General features: G+C 35.9%; 3 protein-coding genes across 3 annotated transcripts; 1 reads left to right on the forward strand and 2 right to left on the reverse strand.

Moving 5' to 3' along the window:
- Positions 1-696: 696 nt before the first annotated feature.
- LOC116167967 (protein adenylyltransferase Fic-like) lies at positions 697-1,818 on the reverse strand. The gene has a single exon (XM_031483593.1). It carries the CDS (start codon positions 1,816-1,818, stop codon positions 697-699), a length of 1,122 nt encoding a protein of 373 aa, XP_031339453.1.
- A 4,617-nt stretch (positions 1,819-6,435) lies between these two features.
- Positions 6,436-7,924, forward strand: LOC116168254 (tumor suppressor candidate 3-like). The gene is made up of 6 exons (XM_031483963.1): positions 6,436-6,654; positions 6,704-6,994; positions 7,040-7,180; positions 7,231-7,522; positions 7,588-7,750; positions 7,806-7,924. The coding sequence occupies exons 1-6, from the start codon at positions 6,574-6,576 to the stop codon at positions 7,819-7,821; spliced, it is 984 nt and encodes a 327-aa protein (XP_031339823.1). The 5' UTR covers positions 6,436-6,573; the 3' UTR covers positions 7,822-7,924.
- A 2,602-nt stretch (positions 7,925-10,526) lies between these two features.
- On the reverse strand, positions 10,527-14,139 carry LOC116169424 (translation factor GUF1 homolog, mitochondrial-like). The gene is made up of 9 exons (XM_031485510.1): positions 13,985-14,139; positions 13,603-13,936; positions 13,329-13,547; positions 12,957-13,225; positions 12,666-12,905; positions 11,304-11,551; positions 11,025-11,257; positions 10,734-10,946; positions 10,527-10,676 (listed from the first exon to the last, which is right to left on the reverse strand). The coding sequence occupies exons 1-9, from the start codon at positions 14,050-14,052 to the stop codon at positions 10,551-10,553; spliced, it is 1,950 nt and encodes a 649-aa protein (XP_031341370.1). The 5' UTR covers positions 14,053-14,139; the 3' UTR covers positions 10,527-10,550.
- Positions 14,140-15,797: the final 1,658 nt, after the last annotated feature.

The following is a 15,797-nucleotide window of genomic DNA, read 5'->3' on the forward strand; positions in this document are numbered from 1 at the left end:
CGCTCCGTGTGCACCGCCGGCCGGTTGGGTTGCCTACCTACAGGCGCGAAATTCCAGAAGGTAAATTTGGCTCTGGCACCCTTATTTTAGATTTCCGACCCCAAGTGTCCTATATCAAAATACTCCCCTACGCACCACCTACACGCTCCCAAACGGTGGCAGGTACTATAGGAATCACCCTGTATAATAAGTAGGTATATGAGAATGAGAGTACAAAATTTAACTCATTTCCTTCAAAGGAGTGATCTACCAACTACAAAATCTATAAATAGTTCCTGTACATCAAGTCAATGGGTCTTGCCGTTTCCGCGACGAATTTGGTTAATTGAAAATTTTGCCCAAATTTGGACATCGCCATTCTTTTCATTAATAGAGGGGACCTATATCTATCAAACAAGAAATCAACGAGCTATCTACAACTTTGTGCACCTTTCAACCGAAGTCAATTTGCATTTCAATGTTATTGGAAATGGTTACCTACTATAGACCCGACCAACACACTCACACCGTGGTGAGAACTTTTAGTTGTTCAAGAACCCAGACTACACCAATTATTTCTCCGATTCGCCTTTTTTTGGGCTTCATTGACTGGCGTATTAAAGAAGAATGGGAAAAAGTAAATTTATTACAAAGTATAACCATTCAATGATATATACAAATAGCTGGTGATCTCAAACTGCAACAAGTCTATTTGTCTTACACAAGATGCGTTATGCCAGCCATATATTCAACATTGGAAAGGTATAACTCTAAACTACTCTTCATACATTCCGCAATAAACCGTACAAATAGACATACATCACCTCTATCCGCTAAGTTTAAGCTTTGATAGTACTTGTCTCTTTGATATTTAAATATCAATATTGGTGGATATCCAGTTCGCAACAACACCAAATTCATAATTAACCTACTTATGCGACCATTACCATCCATGAATGGATGAATGTCTACTAATTTGTAATGTGCCAACGCTGCATACTTAACTGGATGTAAACTGTGGGCCGCATCTGAATTTAACCAGTATGCGTAACCCTCAAGTAGGAAAGGTACATCTTCTGGTTCTGGAGGAACGTGACTTCCAACAAAGACCTGCTCTCGTCGTAATTTCCCAGCAGATACAGGATCGACATGACCCAGAACTCGACTGTGTACTGCCTGTATTTCTTTGGTACTAATTGTGGGATACCTAATCAATAATTTGACATAGTTCATTGCCAACTCAACACCCAAAATCTCATTGTGCTCTATCAAACTTTTTCCTTGGACAGCCAGTCCGGTTTCTAACAAGGAGACTATTTGGTCCAGTGTTAAAGTATTCCCTTCAAGTCCAACGGTGTGGTAAATCTGTAAATAATACATTTTCCTTTTCATAGCACTGTAAACGGCGCTAGTTTTTTGCCGTTCCTGTAAAAGATTTCGTTTTTTGTCAATTAACGCCAACATCTCTAAATCCAATTTTTCAACTATAGGGGCACTTCGCTTTCGATTATCCAATGCACCTTTATGATTTGGACAGTACGTTAATGCTTTATAATACAATAGATCTGCCGCGACAATATCATTGTGCACATGTTCGATAAATTCCCCATACCGGTTTAATACATCAGGACTTTGTAGGGCAACTGACGTAGCACGATCCAAAAGCTTAGCCGCCTTTCCAACGTTTCCAGATAATTTAAATGCTAAAGCGGCTTCTAACAAATGCAGCATTTCAGTGTACGTTACGAAATGTTTATTTCTCAAAGTCACTAGGCCATCACTTGCCACTCTTTTTAACAAATGTGAAACCTCCGACTTGTTGGCATAATCGATAACCATCATATCTTCAAGGATGCTAGGGGCCTCAACGCATCCTTTTATATAAATAAAACGGTTGTAAATAGCTTGTAGTAAAATTGCGAGAACACAAACTATTCCGATTAATAAACAAATTATAAGACTGATAATTGTCATGTTATTATCATTAAACTATTCTCACTTAGTGCAGCTATAGTAATTTATTATTGCGCATTCTTTAAGACATCAACAGAAAGATTTGAACTCGGATTTTAATGTATAAAAGCTTCGAGAACTTTCTGTCATTTAAGTATAAAATCATATGTAACCTTAGATCATTGTTTAAATACTTTATTAAACAATGCTTAAATCATGTATGATTATATCTTAGATCATGTTAATACAATTTTATGATCTAGCTAAGGATTATGTAACACCCAAAACGTTAAATGTAAGGTTAGGATCACTTTGAAAGCGAATCTTCATCAGGCCGAATTCTACAGAGCGATCATAAAAGGGTATACTATGCGATCAAAAATGAGTTGCTGTCGAGTCGTCTGTGAAATTTTTGTTTACATGAAAAATCGTCTTTAATAAAGTCACTAAATATAGTGACTTTAGTCTTTAACTTGAACTTCCAAAGGCGACTCGACGCCTCGACAGCACCTCATTTTTGATCGCCCGTTACTTCCCGTTTTTATGAAATAATTCGCGATTCAGATTAACACTAGGTCAAGGTTAGTCTTTCTACTAACCTTGAGAGGCGGTCAAGGTTAGTTCTACCATTGAATAAGTAATTATTACTTATTCAATGCTTCTACTAACCTTGTCGTTGTCGCCACTGTTCTAATTCTAAGTTAAATCACTGTAGCGTAGACATGTTTCCCCACGAACTTATATCAGTGGGTTTCCCTCTCTTTCCCCTTCTAAAAAGTCGCGCGTTTGTCAGATCTCATAAATGTGTGTTTTATGATAAGTTGTATAAGTATGCACGGTGAAACATTTCAATAATATGGTTATTTACGATGATATGACTCATTCCTAACAATGGGCCAATGAGGGGACAACGCGCACTACCTACTACACTAAACTGCTCACGCTGCGACACTGAATCGAGAAGGCTAAACCTTTCAGGAGAAATTGGAAAAACATCAGATATTGAGATAACAACAGAGGAGAAAATGACCATCCATTCCGTCCATCCATTCAACCACGGTTGAAACTATGTCTGTGTTTAAAGATCCAATGTCCTCGGTTTGTCGGTGGCGGTAAAAAAAGCTTGGTTTTTCACAATTCTTAGCTTTTGTTTTCGCAGTAATGGCCCTTCTTGCTAATTGCTATGCAGATACCTCTGTTTGTATGCATGATAAATACACTTACATTGCAGTTTTGAGTGCACGAACTGCACCCTCAAAAGTCCTAAATTTTCCGTTTATTATTCTCCTCACTGTCTTGTTCCAACTTTGTAGGTATGTCTTGTACAATTTGCAAACATTCTCTCAAAATTTAAAGGTAAAAACGACGAATCCAAACTTAAGGTTTTTGAAGCTAGGCCAATAACATGTTCTATTGCCATTTGCACAAATTCGTAAATTTTAATACTTAACAACAACATTACTGTTGTGTGCAAAGGACTCTACCTACTATCATATACAGAACAGACTGGTGCCAAGGGAGAAGAGTCGTGTCTAAAAGTTCTGATGGTTGTAGGAGGATGGTAGCAAGAATAGTAGGATCTCTTTTAAAATACGCAAGCAAATGGCACAAGTCAAGATGAGTAGCATAAATCAGTTGTACTTGCTGCTTAACGCAGCTCTTTTGGCATCATCGTCGTTTTCTGAGTGCCATTTCGGGTTTCCGTGGTTGAATGCTTTCGAGTTTAAACACCATATTTCCAATGTCCAACATAGTATTTTTAATAAGATTTTGAATGACATTGGACTTTAAATTTCGAGTTTCAAGACGAAAGCCGCACATTTTCCTGGTACCGAATTGATCTGCTGGAATTGAATTCCCAGTCTCCACACTTTTAAGTTTCGTGTTAAAATCATCATCATTATTGCAATTAGTGTTTGAACCACTTGAAAAATTACAAAGTCACAAGAAATGAATTACCTGAATCTATTTAGTACAACTCATTTTATAACAACATACTCTACCATAATATATTCTGATACTATTTTTACAAAAGCGTCGAGTACACGTTATTTTGACTTGTAACTGATATATGGGCGCACTGAATGTAACGTTCCACACGGGCAAATATCCAACAATCCCATCACATCGTACATATTAAGAGATATCATCCAAATTCGATTGGCCACAATTCCTTTTAGGCAAGGTTTGCAAGTGGTACACATTTGACTTTTGATGCGTGCATGATCTTCAAACGTCTTCTTCAGGTGCTTCATTTTTAGCTCTGAAAATGCCTTGGAATTAATCGCCGATGTATCTGAGAATGAAAATTTTGCGCTTGACATTTTGCACGCCGTCAAAGTTGTTTGTATAGTTTTTGAAACAACGCACACTGTTCAGGGCACTGGATAGAATGTTAGTATTGTCCGTTGGAGCGGCGTGTGTTTTGCAGCTCTGTTTCATACTTAAAAACCAACTACCAGAACATTGTGGCCGCTTGATAAGTTTATTGAATACCGTAATATGTACCTATGTTTAGGGTTACCTACCGCTGTTCCTTACAGATTTATCTATTTTCTCATTTCCTAAAATGGCATTTACCTAAGATTTTGTTTATGTTGCAATTGTCGTTATCGAGGGTGCTATGTAACGTGAGAACTGCTGACTTCGTAGGAAATTACTCGACGTTGAGTTATTAATGTCAAGGATCTGATTGGACGAAAAAAATAGTTTTTATTGGTGAAAAAGACCCGTTCCGTCCAGGAATGGGTGTCGATAAAAAAGAAAAAGTACTGGGAAATTGATTATTCGGGTCCAACCGTTAGACAATTAGCGCGAAGCTGTCAGCGAAATTAAGTCGTTCAACCGTAAATCGTTATGGGGTGGGTTTTAATTTTGTGCGTTGCGCCGTGAGCGAAGTAAATTTAACCACCTGTAATTCATCGTAGGGTGGATTTATTTTGTGTTATTCTAGTTTGCGTCATGCCGCCAGTGCAAAGGATATAAATTTCGGCTTCGAAACTATTACGTTAAATAAGACCAATAGTGGAAGTTTTTTAACCCAACCCACAAAGTACTAAAATCGTTATATCGTATATACACCGTGTCCAAGTTAAGGATGTCTATTATGGGGATCTCGGACACCATAGAAAATACGACGATGATTAAATTATGGAAACGTTCCGAAATTAAACAATATGCTGTAAAAGAAAATCAGAAAATTTCCATTACTTCTGAAGATGTGCAAGAAAAACCGAAATTTGTCGGTGTCATACGTATGTTTTCCTAATGTTATTTGAACACATACAGAAAAATAAAAAAGCACTTTCTCTTTGTCCATTTTTGAGCTCTACAAAACAGCCTTGAAAGATTTTTAATACAACGTTTCGTCACAAGGATATACTGTGGTTTCGATTCGGAGATCATCAACCTCGTCATCAACTTTATTTTTCTACGTGACCCATCAAAAAAGTACATACTGTACAGAGTACGAATACAACCATGTACGGTACGAAAGAAACAAAAGTTGGAAACTGTTGGTTTCAACAGGATCGTGCATCCGTGCACAACGCAAAAAAATAAAATCGGCAAATTTCGGTTTTATTGGCATATCTTATCGGAAGTAATCGGACTTTTCTGGCTTTCAATAACGGTAACTGAATGTATGAGCATTTCACGAAATCTCTAGAAATGAGCAGGCAAAGTGCGAACTCGAGCTCCATTTCTTACTATGCCTGCTGCATTGGCCATTTCTTAAAATGCATAGAGTTTGTCAAGTTTGCCTCTACAGTGCGTAAATTTTAACTCTGAACATACAAGTCTCCTGCATATAATGTTAAATTTTAAAGTATACCATGTCAAACGTGAAATGTCCTTAAAATATGCAAGCAATCTTTTTCAAATATTTTTCAATAAACGTCAATATGTAATGTATTTATTAAATTAAGATCAACATTTTTATACCGGCAATGAAATAAATCCCTTTTTTTAAAGAAATTCTGTAAAATTTTTAAAAATCGTCTGGCTTATTGTTTAGAACAAAGCGGAAGTCACCTTGAACATCTCTTGTAAGATTTTTTTGTCCACGTTGTGTAGTAATCTAATTCTTTATCGTTGTGTTACACAGTAATTCGAAAGTTTGACAATTCACAGCAAATTAGTAAAATAACTGGAAAATCTCACTTTGAGTTTGCTCTTAGATCATATATGTATGATCTAAGAGTCTGCTAAACAAATCGACCGAATATATATCTAGTGTGCAAGTTGTGCTGCATAACTGACAGGGGTATCAATATTGCATATTTTAGAATTGATCATAAAGAGTTTTTTATGCCAGAGATTTGATGTTCAAACATTAATTATATACTGTGTATAATCAATGGTTCAGAGCGTTGGGTGAAGGTCACTCAACGTTCAGAGTTAAAATTTGCGCACTGTATATCGCAAACTGACAAGATTGTTGTACACGTTTTAACATATTTCTAGTCACCGCCTTTCGTTGGTGCGGTAGACACATCCTATTTCTAACCAAAGATCGTGACGTGTTTGTCTGTCGGTTCGGTTTGTGTGTTTAAAGAGGAATGGTCGAAGTGGACGTGTACACGTAGGTACACACTTGTAACACAAATACCAGCTAAAGTATCAAAGTATATATTTAATAAAATGAAACCCTTTATATTGGGATTATTTTTCCTGTACACAATTTTTCTATTCTACCATGTTGATGGTCAATCACGCAAACAGGTATATTAGGGACATGCTAATGCAATATTAATTTATTCAACACCTCCAGGGACTTTCTATGGCCGAAAGAGTTCAACAACTGACAGACATGGCAAATAAGAAGTCGATACTAAAGTTTAACGGCAATAAATTCCGAGATTTCGTCAAAGCAGTCCCAAGAAACTATTCTGTCGTCGTTATGTTTACGGCTATGGCCCCTCAAAGACAGTGCATGGTTTGTCGCCATGCCAGTGACGAATTCACCATTGTTGCCAATTCATTTAGGTACTCGCAAGCATATTCGAATAAATTATTCTTCGCCGTAGTTGATTTTGATGAAGGGTCTGATGTGTTCCAACTGGTCTGTATCAAATTCTCATCTACTCATTTTGAACCTAAGTTGTAGATGAGATTAAATACTGCACCAGTGTTCATTCACTTCCCACCCAAGGGCAAACCAAAAAGTCAGGATACAATGGATATTCAAAGAATCGGTTTCTCGGCCGAGTCGATTGCTAAGTGGATTACCGAAAGAACAGACATTCAAGTAGGAAACTGTACAGAGCGTTTTCATTTATACTTTACATTTAATTACAGATTCGTTTATTCCGTCCGCCGAATTATTCGGGAACTGCCGCTTTAGTTGTACTGTTTGCACTTGTAGCTGGATTTTTATACTTGCGGAGAAATAATTTAGACTTCTTGTATAACAAGAATATGTGGGCGACGGGGGCGTTGTTTTTCTGTTTTACTATGGTTTCCGGTCAAATGTGGAATCATATAAGAGGACCTCCGTTTGCACACAAGAATCAACAAGGCCAAGTGGCTTACATACACGGGTCTTCACAAGGACAATTTGTTCTTGAGACTTATATTGTTATGGTATTGAGTATCCTTTTCATATGCAATAATCGTTTTCACAAGCTAGAAAATTCTTTCCTTAATGATGCACAGATGCCGCCATAGTTTTAGGTATGATATTAATAACCGAATCGGGTGGAAAAGGAGATCCAAAGAAGAAAAAAATATTAGCAATTGCTGGAGTCATCCTTGTTTCAGTATTCTTTTCTTTAATACTATCTATCTTTAGATCAAAAACTTCGGGCTATCCGTATAGGTAATGGGTAAATATTCATTGTACTTTTTTAACTTTTAATTTGTTCCTTTTTCAGCTTTTTATTCAAATAAATTTATAGGTCAAAGGTGCAATTTTGTGTGGTTATATTTGTTATTTTCACTGTTTTCAAAAATGTTCGTAAACTTTTATATAGTAATATATATATAAAATTAATAAATATCTATTCTTTTTTCCTTCAACCTTATTGGTGCATTTTAAAGAAAAAATGTTTGATGGAAATTCTCGTCTGTTCTTACTTGAACCCTATCATTAAATTAAATAAAACATTTTTCTTATTCAGTGGATCTTATATGTACAATTCTAGGATAATAATCGAATGTAAACAATTGATAGGTTGCAAACTAACGAATCTAAACAATTGATAAGTTGCAACATTTGATTGTTGTGTGCACTCAGTGTGTGTGATAAGGGGACTGAAGTTTAAGTTGTGAACTAAAAACTCCTAGTTTGTGTAGCAAAAGATATTTTCATTGGGGAGGTTACATAATGTCCACTAAAAGTCAGGTTAACTATGAACTAATGATGGTTCCTGGACTCATTGTGGACGAGTTCAATGTTATGTAGTTTCTGTGACCATTTATATTTTTAACAAAACCGTGATTCACTTATTTAATAAAACCACCAAATGTGAACTATGGACGTTTCAAGTTTTGTTGGACAAAGAATTATAAAATTTTTAGTCGACAAAGAGGTACCTAAATGCTCTGAAATGTTGGGTCATTTTCTGGTTTAATAGATCTAATCATACAGGGTGTTTTTTTACGATGGGGCATACGACAATGTAAAGGCGTCGAGTTATTTAAAATGGGCCATAGGGAAACTGAAATTTACATTGCATCAATATTGTTTCAGTCATAGCTTCTTTGCGAATCATATATGCCAGTATACTGTAGAAATTGTTTCTAATTCAAATCAGATATAAACGTATAAGATTACAAACGGTGCTCGAATTGTTTTCTATCAGCAACCAAACAATACCCGATACTCGGCACTGAATAGCTCGCATTACCACTCAGCTACTGTGCCCACTCCTGTGTCAAATTGTACTACATGAACACCTTTTCGAGCGGCTTCGTTGATGCAGTTTGAGGGATGAGATCGAGAACTGTCAGTGAAATAACTAAGCGCAAGGCCAACATTTGAGAACAATTTGCGCAATGTAAATTTCCCTATGGCCCATTTTAAATAACTCAACGCCTTTATATTGCGTATGCTAGGTGTGCAACGGGCGATCAAAAATGAGTTGCTGTCGAGCAGCCTTTGGAAGTTCAAGTGAAGTATACGATTTCCCATGTAAACAAAAATTCCAAAGGTGACTCGACAGCAACTCATTTTTGATCGCATTGTACTTTCTATGGCCCATCTTTAAAAAAAATCAATGATCAATGGGTGTACAGATTATCACGTTACAAAAATAAATACTTCCCATTAAAATCAATGCAAATGATCGGGCCAAATCATCTGCAATAATAGTAAAGTTTTAAAACTAAAAAGTTGAAAATGGAATTCAGGACAAAAGAATTCTCCCAAATCTTTCTTATTATAAAGTGAACGTCCTATGAACATCCGCTGACTGCGAATGGACTATCATCTCTGGCGCGTATGAAACTATCATCTGGGACTGAAATAAAAAAAATCATCTCCCCAGGTCGCTTTCTGCCAATTCAAAAGATGTCTTTGGATCGTTACCCTTTGTTGGAAGCTTTCACAAACGCACGTGGTTTAGGTATGCTGCAAAATCTGTGCCACTTTTTAGTTACAGTATTGATATTTCGTTCGTGCCAGCATATTATCGATGCATTTAAGACTTTATTTGAAATATGCTTTCTATTCATCCACGCCAACAACTTTTCATATTCTTTATAAAACAGGCTTTTGCAGGTACCAACTTTTTCTGTTTCTGCAACCAACCACTGAGCGGGTACGATGTGTTATCTTGAACCAAAGTTATTTTATTTACAAAGACGATGATTTTTACAAGTAAATTTACCACAAGTGGCAATCATGGAATTAGGAATAATCAGGCCACTTAATTAGAAAGTCATTCGATTATAACGTCAATATGATTTCATTTTATTTGTAAATTATATGATAATTACAATAAAAAATTCTATTTTATCACATTGATATTTTAAACGATTCATTGAAACTCGTTTAAGTTATGTTACTACAAAATTCATTGCTGCTCACAAGATACGTCGTCAATGGTATCATCCTTCACGTCATACTTTTAAAACTCGTTGCGCATGCATTAAAGACCTGATTATATACTCGCTTCTTAATAGTATATATATGAATAAAGAATACTATTATACCTTCTGTTGAAGGTTGTATAATTATAAAGCCATCGCCATCTAACTTCATACTCTAATGCAGTTAATGCGTTGTTCATGAAGACTAAGTCTGGTCTGGTCCAGTTTTGATCCAAAATATAAGACATCAATTATTAAAATTCGTTTTGGCTTGGCCGATTATGTGTACAGGTAGATTTCTGTGTCCGCCATTTTGTTTCAATATGGCGGAATTGGCTGATTTACGAACTTGACTGAGATATTTGAGTTACACCAATCCTTAAAATTTGGTCGAAGTCGGTTCATAATTACAAAACTTATAGTTTTTCTTGGAAGTAATATATATCTATAAATATTCTGGTATCATTACAATAGGTAGACGAAATCTACGTAAAAGAACTTCTGTAAGGAAATGAATGTTTGGGACCCAAAAAATAGTCACACTGAGAATAACTAGATGAGGGTCATGAAAAAGTAAAATCAATTTATTATTTCTTTAGTACATCAATAAAGGTCTCTCGTGGTAGAGAGATATTGGCAACCATTTTCATTTTTTTCTTTCCGGCAGCTTGTTGCGCAAGTAATTTCATTCTTCTGGTAATATCGCCGCCATACTAAAATTTATAAAATGTCACTAATTTATATACATCCTTGTTTACGTAAAAGCTTACAAGTTTTGCAGCGACATCCTTTCGGTACGCTTTTAATGTCTCCCTAGCGATAACCTTCCCATTCACTTTGGCCTGAATAGCAATTTGGACGAGCTGCCTGGGAATGATTTCCTTAAGTTTTAAAACTGTTCGTCGTCCGATTGTGTCAATTCGACTACCATGTATTATGCTGCTGAGCTCGTCAACAGCAACACCGTTCAAATAGACTTCCATCTGTGAATAATTTTTTTTAATTTACTTGTAATATTGAAGCATTCACATTGCGTTGGTGAAAAACAGCAAAGCTCATACCTTCACTAAGTACGTAGATACAAATCCAGTTGGCTCATAATCAAAACTGGCATACCCAGAGGAAATCGTTTTCAGACTGTCATGAAAATCTATCACAATCTCAGATAAAGGTAAATCAAATTGCATCATCACCCGTTCATTATCGATATTACTCGCGTTTCTTTGCACACCTCTCTTTTCTAAACACAATGTCAAAACCGCACCCAAATATCGGTCAGGTGTAATAATTGTGCCTGAAAAACACGGTGAGGCAAACTTATCTGGCTCTTGCAGTCTTACCTAGCACCATAGGCTCATAATATTCTTCAACCGTTAGATGATCCGGAAAATGAATCGGATTCGTAATGTACATTTCCGAGTTACCCGCTTTCAAAGTTTGTTTCGTTTCCTTTAATTTTACTTTGTAGGTTACAGATGGTGCGGTTAAAATGGTTTCGGCGTCGTACTCTTGTTGTAATCTTTGCGTGAAGACTTCGAGATGTAGCAGTCCCAGGAAGCCTAGTCGCCAACCTTGACCTAAAGCAGGACTATAAAAAGTTTATTTAATTTATTTTGTTTATACAATCACTAATTCCAATCTCCAGATTATACACTTCTTATTATTCTTTGGAGTAAATCGTGCTTAAACATATTTCAACGTTTAACAGAAGGCCAACGGCGGTTTAGCGGAAGATCAAGATTTCAAGTTTTTCCCTTTTAAATAAATAATAATAAAACATAATTGAGGCAACTTTTTCGTGAGGTTGAGAAAATTCCTCCGGCGTTCGTTGGGGTAGCATGCGCCAACTTTCTTATATGTGGAATAATTGTAGTGAAATTTTTATGGGGTTCCTCTAATAAAAACGAACAAAATGGGCGTGCAAAATCGTATTGCACCGAATATAGATTACACTTCAAAACTGAAGACACAAACGTAAAATTGGTACCTCATTGTTGACTGTATTTGTGCAAAATATGCTCACTATAGTGTAGTCTTAAAATGCTAAGCATTTTTACCAACCTATAAGATGAGATTGACTAAAAAGAGGCTATCAATATGTTGCGTGCTTTTTAAGCCGAATCTAATTTCTTTTCGCTTTTTTTCGCCTTTTACAATATTCCAACGACTAAACACAACCCTAACTACATTCTCACAATAATCAAGCAAAAAAGACACATTTAGAAATGATAAAACAGTAAAATTATTATTAGTTGTTCTGGTACCGTAAAACACTTGTTTTTTTTAAGCGTTTTTATTAATGAATTTCATGTAATCCAGCAGAACCCAGTCCGATATTTTCCGGATTACTGAGAGTCTACTGTATTATGGACTTTTTATTTTATTGTAGACTATTCCATTTAGTATTTTTCAAACCCGCACAAAATAATAGTCCTAATGCAGACCCTGTGCTAGTGTTGACAAGAGGGCCGAGTACCTATGCCTTATCGTGTAGATGTCTTTGGTCAGTTAGATACGTACAATAATATCTGACATATGATAATCTGATTACCATTTCTGGAAAAGCTTCTTGCCAATAAATTTAAAAAAATTTTTTCACAGCAATAAGAGGGGGTATTTTTGTGTTAACGAATTGCATAATCTGAAGGATAGATTTCTTAGCAATAGATAATTGATCATTCTAAATAATAAGCAACATTCACCTTGTGTCAATGGAAATGCTAACAGCAGAATCATTTAAAGCCAGTTTTTCTATTGCACTTCTCAAATTAACGTGCTGCGATTGGTCCACAGGATATATACCTGCAAACACCATTGGTTTGACAGGTTTAAATCCTTTTAAGGGCTCTACAGGTGTGCCAGTCTTATGTACGGTATCACCTATGTGCGCTTCTTTACTGGAACGCATATTGCAACATATTACCCCGATTTGTCCTGCAACTCTAAAATTCAATATTGTACACATCATTACATTTAAAATGTGATTACTTTACAATTTCTTAACGAACACCTCCTCGGGTTTTAATATTGATAACATTTTAACCTCGTAATTTTTATTTGTGTGGTAATAAGTGACATTATCTCCCACATTTATTTGTCCATTTTGGACATAAACTAAGGATTGTACGCCACGATACCGGTCGTACCAACTGTCGAAGAGTAGAGCTTTGAAGGATGAGTCCCTTTCCACGTGTGGGGGTGGTAGCCTTTTAATAACAGCTTCTAGTACTTCATGTATGCCAGTGCCTAATTTCGCTGAGATCTGAAAGAAAACAGTTGCATAACATTGGTGAACTGTTAACAATCTTGAATATCAACGAAAGCTTTTAACATTGACGTTCTTTCAGATGAATTATAAAACTTACCTTTAGAACTTCTTTTGGGTCAATGTCAAACAATGTTTCTAACTGTTTTGCCACTCTATCTGGGTCTGCATTCTTCAAATCGATTTTATTCAAAACTGGAATTATAATCAAATCATTTCCGAAAGCGAGATAAAAGTTTGCCACTGTTTGAGCTTGAACGCCATCGTTCGCGTCAACTAATAAAATGACACCTTGACATGCAGACAGCGACCGTGAAACCTATAGTAACATTTGTATTGCTACTACTAAAAATACAAGATTTTGAAATACATTCCTCATTAGAAAAATCCACATGACCTGGTGTGTCAATTAAATTTAGTAAATAGTCCGAGCCATTATAATTGTATAATAATGAGGCGCTTTGAGCTTTCACAGTAATTCCTCTCTCTCTTTCGACCTGCAGTTTATCTAAAACTTGCGCATTTCCAGAGCTCGGTTTAATTGCACCAGTGGTTTCCAGAACTCGATCCGCCAAAGTACTTTTTCCATGATCTACGTGTGCGATTATGCTAAAATTTCGTATTCTTTCTATGGGAATGTCTGCATAGTCAATATTTAATTTACTAGTTTCGTCTGTAGAATAATGGTTTCCATACCAACAGGTTCTCCTGCAACAGGAAATTAAGAAAATATTTTGTGCACGTTTAAAGTTTTACAAATCATGGAATCCTTTTCGATATATATTTCTGTTAGAGAATCGTATGAAATTGCGAACTGAATTCATTTCAAATAGAACTTAAGAGATACATTTGTAATTTTTCGTTTACAAAATAAAGCAACGGTACAGACAAATGTGGTTATGTATAGTAGTTCGAATTTCGAAATGCTTCCAATCATGAATAGTTCCTGTAGACTTGCATGTAGTAGTAGCTACAATGGAAAAGTAAAGGCTGGTTTACGAGAAATTAAACACCTGTGGCCAGTGTCTTAAGGTGGATTCATAAGGCGCTTTCTTTCGGCTACTTCGCGTTCGCGATCATGATTTCAAGATCGTGATTTGTAGCACCACGTTTTACGAAAGAACGAGCGAATTTAAATCAAAGTATGTTCAGTTTGTTCACGATTTTAGCACACTTCGAAAGAACGTGATTTGACAATCCAGTCCCGTTTGGATCACCGAAAGAAAGCGGCCGAGATGTCTATGCATAAATTGTATAAATAACAATTTATCATAACGATGGAATTGTTACGATTAAAGGCCGATTTATAAACTTTAACGTAGCGGATTCTGTCCATTCGTGATTCGATCGAAAGTCGATAGTTTAAGCATTCTACCGAAATCTGGCAATGCTGTTTGCGAGTATCTACCTTAGACATAGTACATGGACTGCTAATTGTAACTAAAATATGGTCAAGGACATCGCCTGGGTATGTCAGTTTCAGGGTAAACGAGTTTGTCCGATGAGACACGATTTGAGACTGTCAACCTATAAATTAACAAACGTGAAACGTCAATTAATTAATCGCCTTGATATCCCAAAAAAAAGCAAACTTATTCTTATTTGTGGACGTATAGCAAATAATGAAGAGTATTTAAAACTTCCCGTACTACGCGGTTACTAGAAAGCTGCTCTTCACGCGATCCGAGTGGTGTTCATACGACTTTAGTTTACCCTGAGATTCACATACCCACGACTACAGTGCCCTCTATCCGTGACCACCCATTTTGTATTGAAAGCATAGGGCTAACACAGAGTTCTTATACAGGGTGGTGACTTTGCGTAGCGCATCATAGGGATTTCAATATAAAATTCATAACATGCCATTATTGGCTCCCCAAATTATTTTAGAGCAAAAATGTATTAAGGTTTTTTGTAGAAAAAATTTTTTTACGTCAATCAACCGTATTAGTTTTCAGTTTTTTGCATATAAAGACGGAAAATTGGAAAAATAAAACCCACATCTTTTTCAATAATCTGCGATGCCATGGAATTTTCTAAAACAAAAAGATATCCAGTTATCAATTAGCAGCAGTTCGAAATGGATTTTATGATCGACTTGGTTACTGTCTTGCAGTTAATGGTGACTTATTCGAACATTTATTGTAAATTGTTATATTAGGAAACCGTTTTTAGTAATGGTCTTTCTTTATGTTGAATTCGCTGTTATAAATATAATACTTTTTGATAGAATTTGATTTGTTTTATAGCAGACATTCCATGGCATGACGGATATTGGCGTTGTTTTTGTATTATAAAATTCCATGGCATCACAGATTATTGAAGAAGATGGGGGTTTTATTTTTCCAATTTTCCGTCTTTATTATGCAAAAAATTGAAAACTAATACGGTTGATTGACGTAAAAAAATTTTTTTGACAGAAAACCTTAATACATTTTTGCTCTAAAATAATTTGGGGAGCCAATAATCGCATGTTATGAATTTTACATTGAAATCCCTATGATGCGTTACGCAAGTCACCACCCTGTATACAACTCTGTGAGGGCTAATAGCAGTCCAACTATATGGC

This window comes from Photinus pyralis, unplaced genomic scaffold (assembly GCF_008802855.1).
Source record: "Photinus pyralis isolate 1611_PpyrPB1 unplaced genomic scaffold, Ppyr1.3 Ppyr1.4_LG4, whole genome shotgun sequence".
Lineage (NCBI taxonomy): Eukaryota > Metazoa > Arthropoda > Insecta > Coleoptera > Lampyridae > Photinus > Photinus pyralis.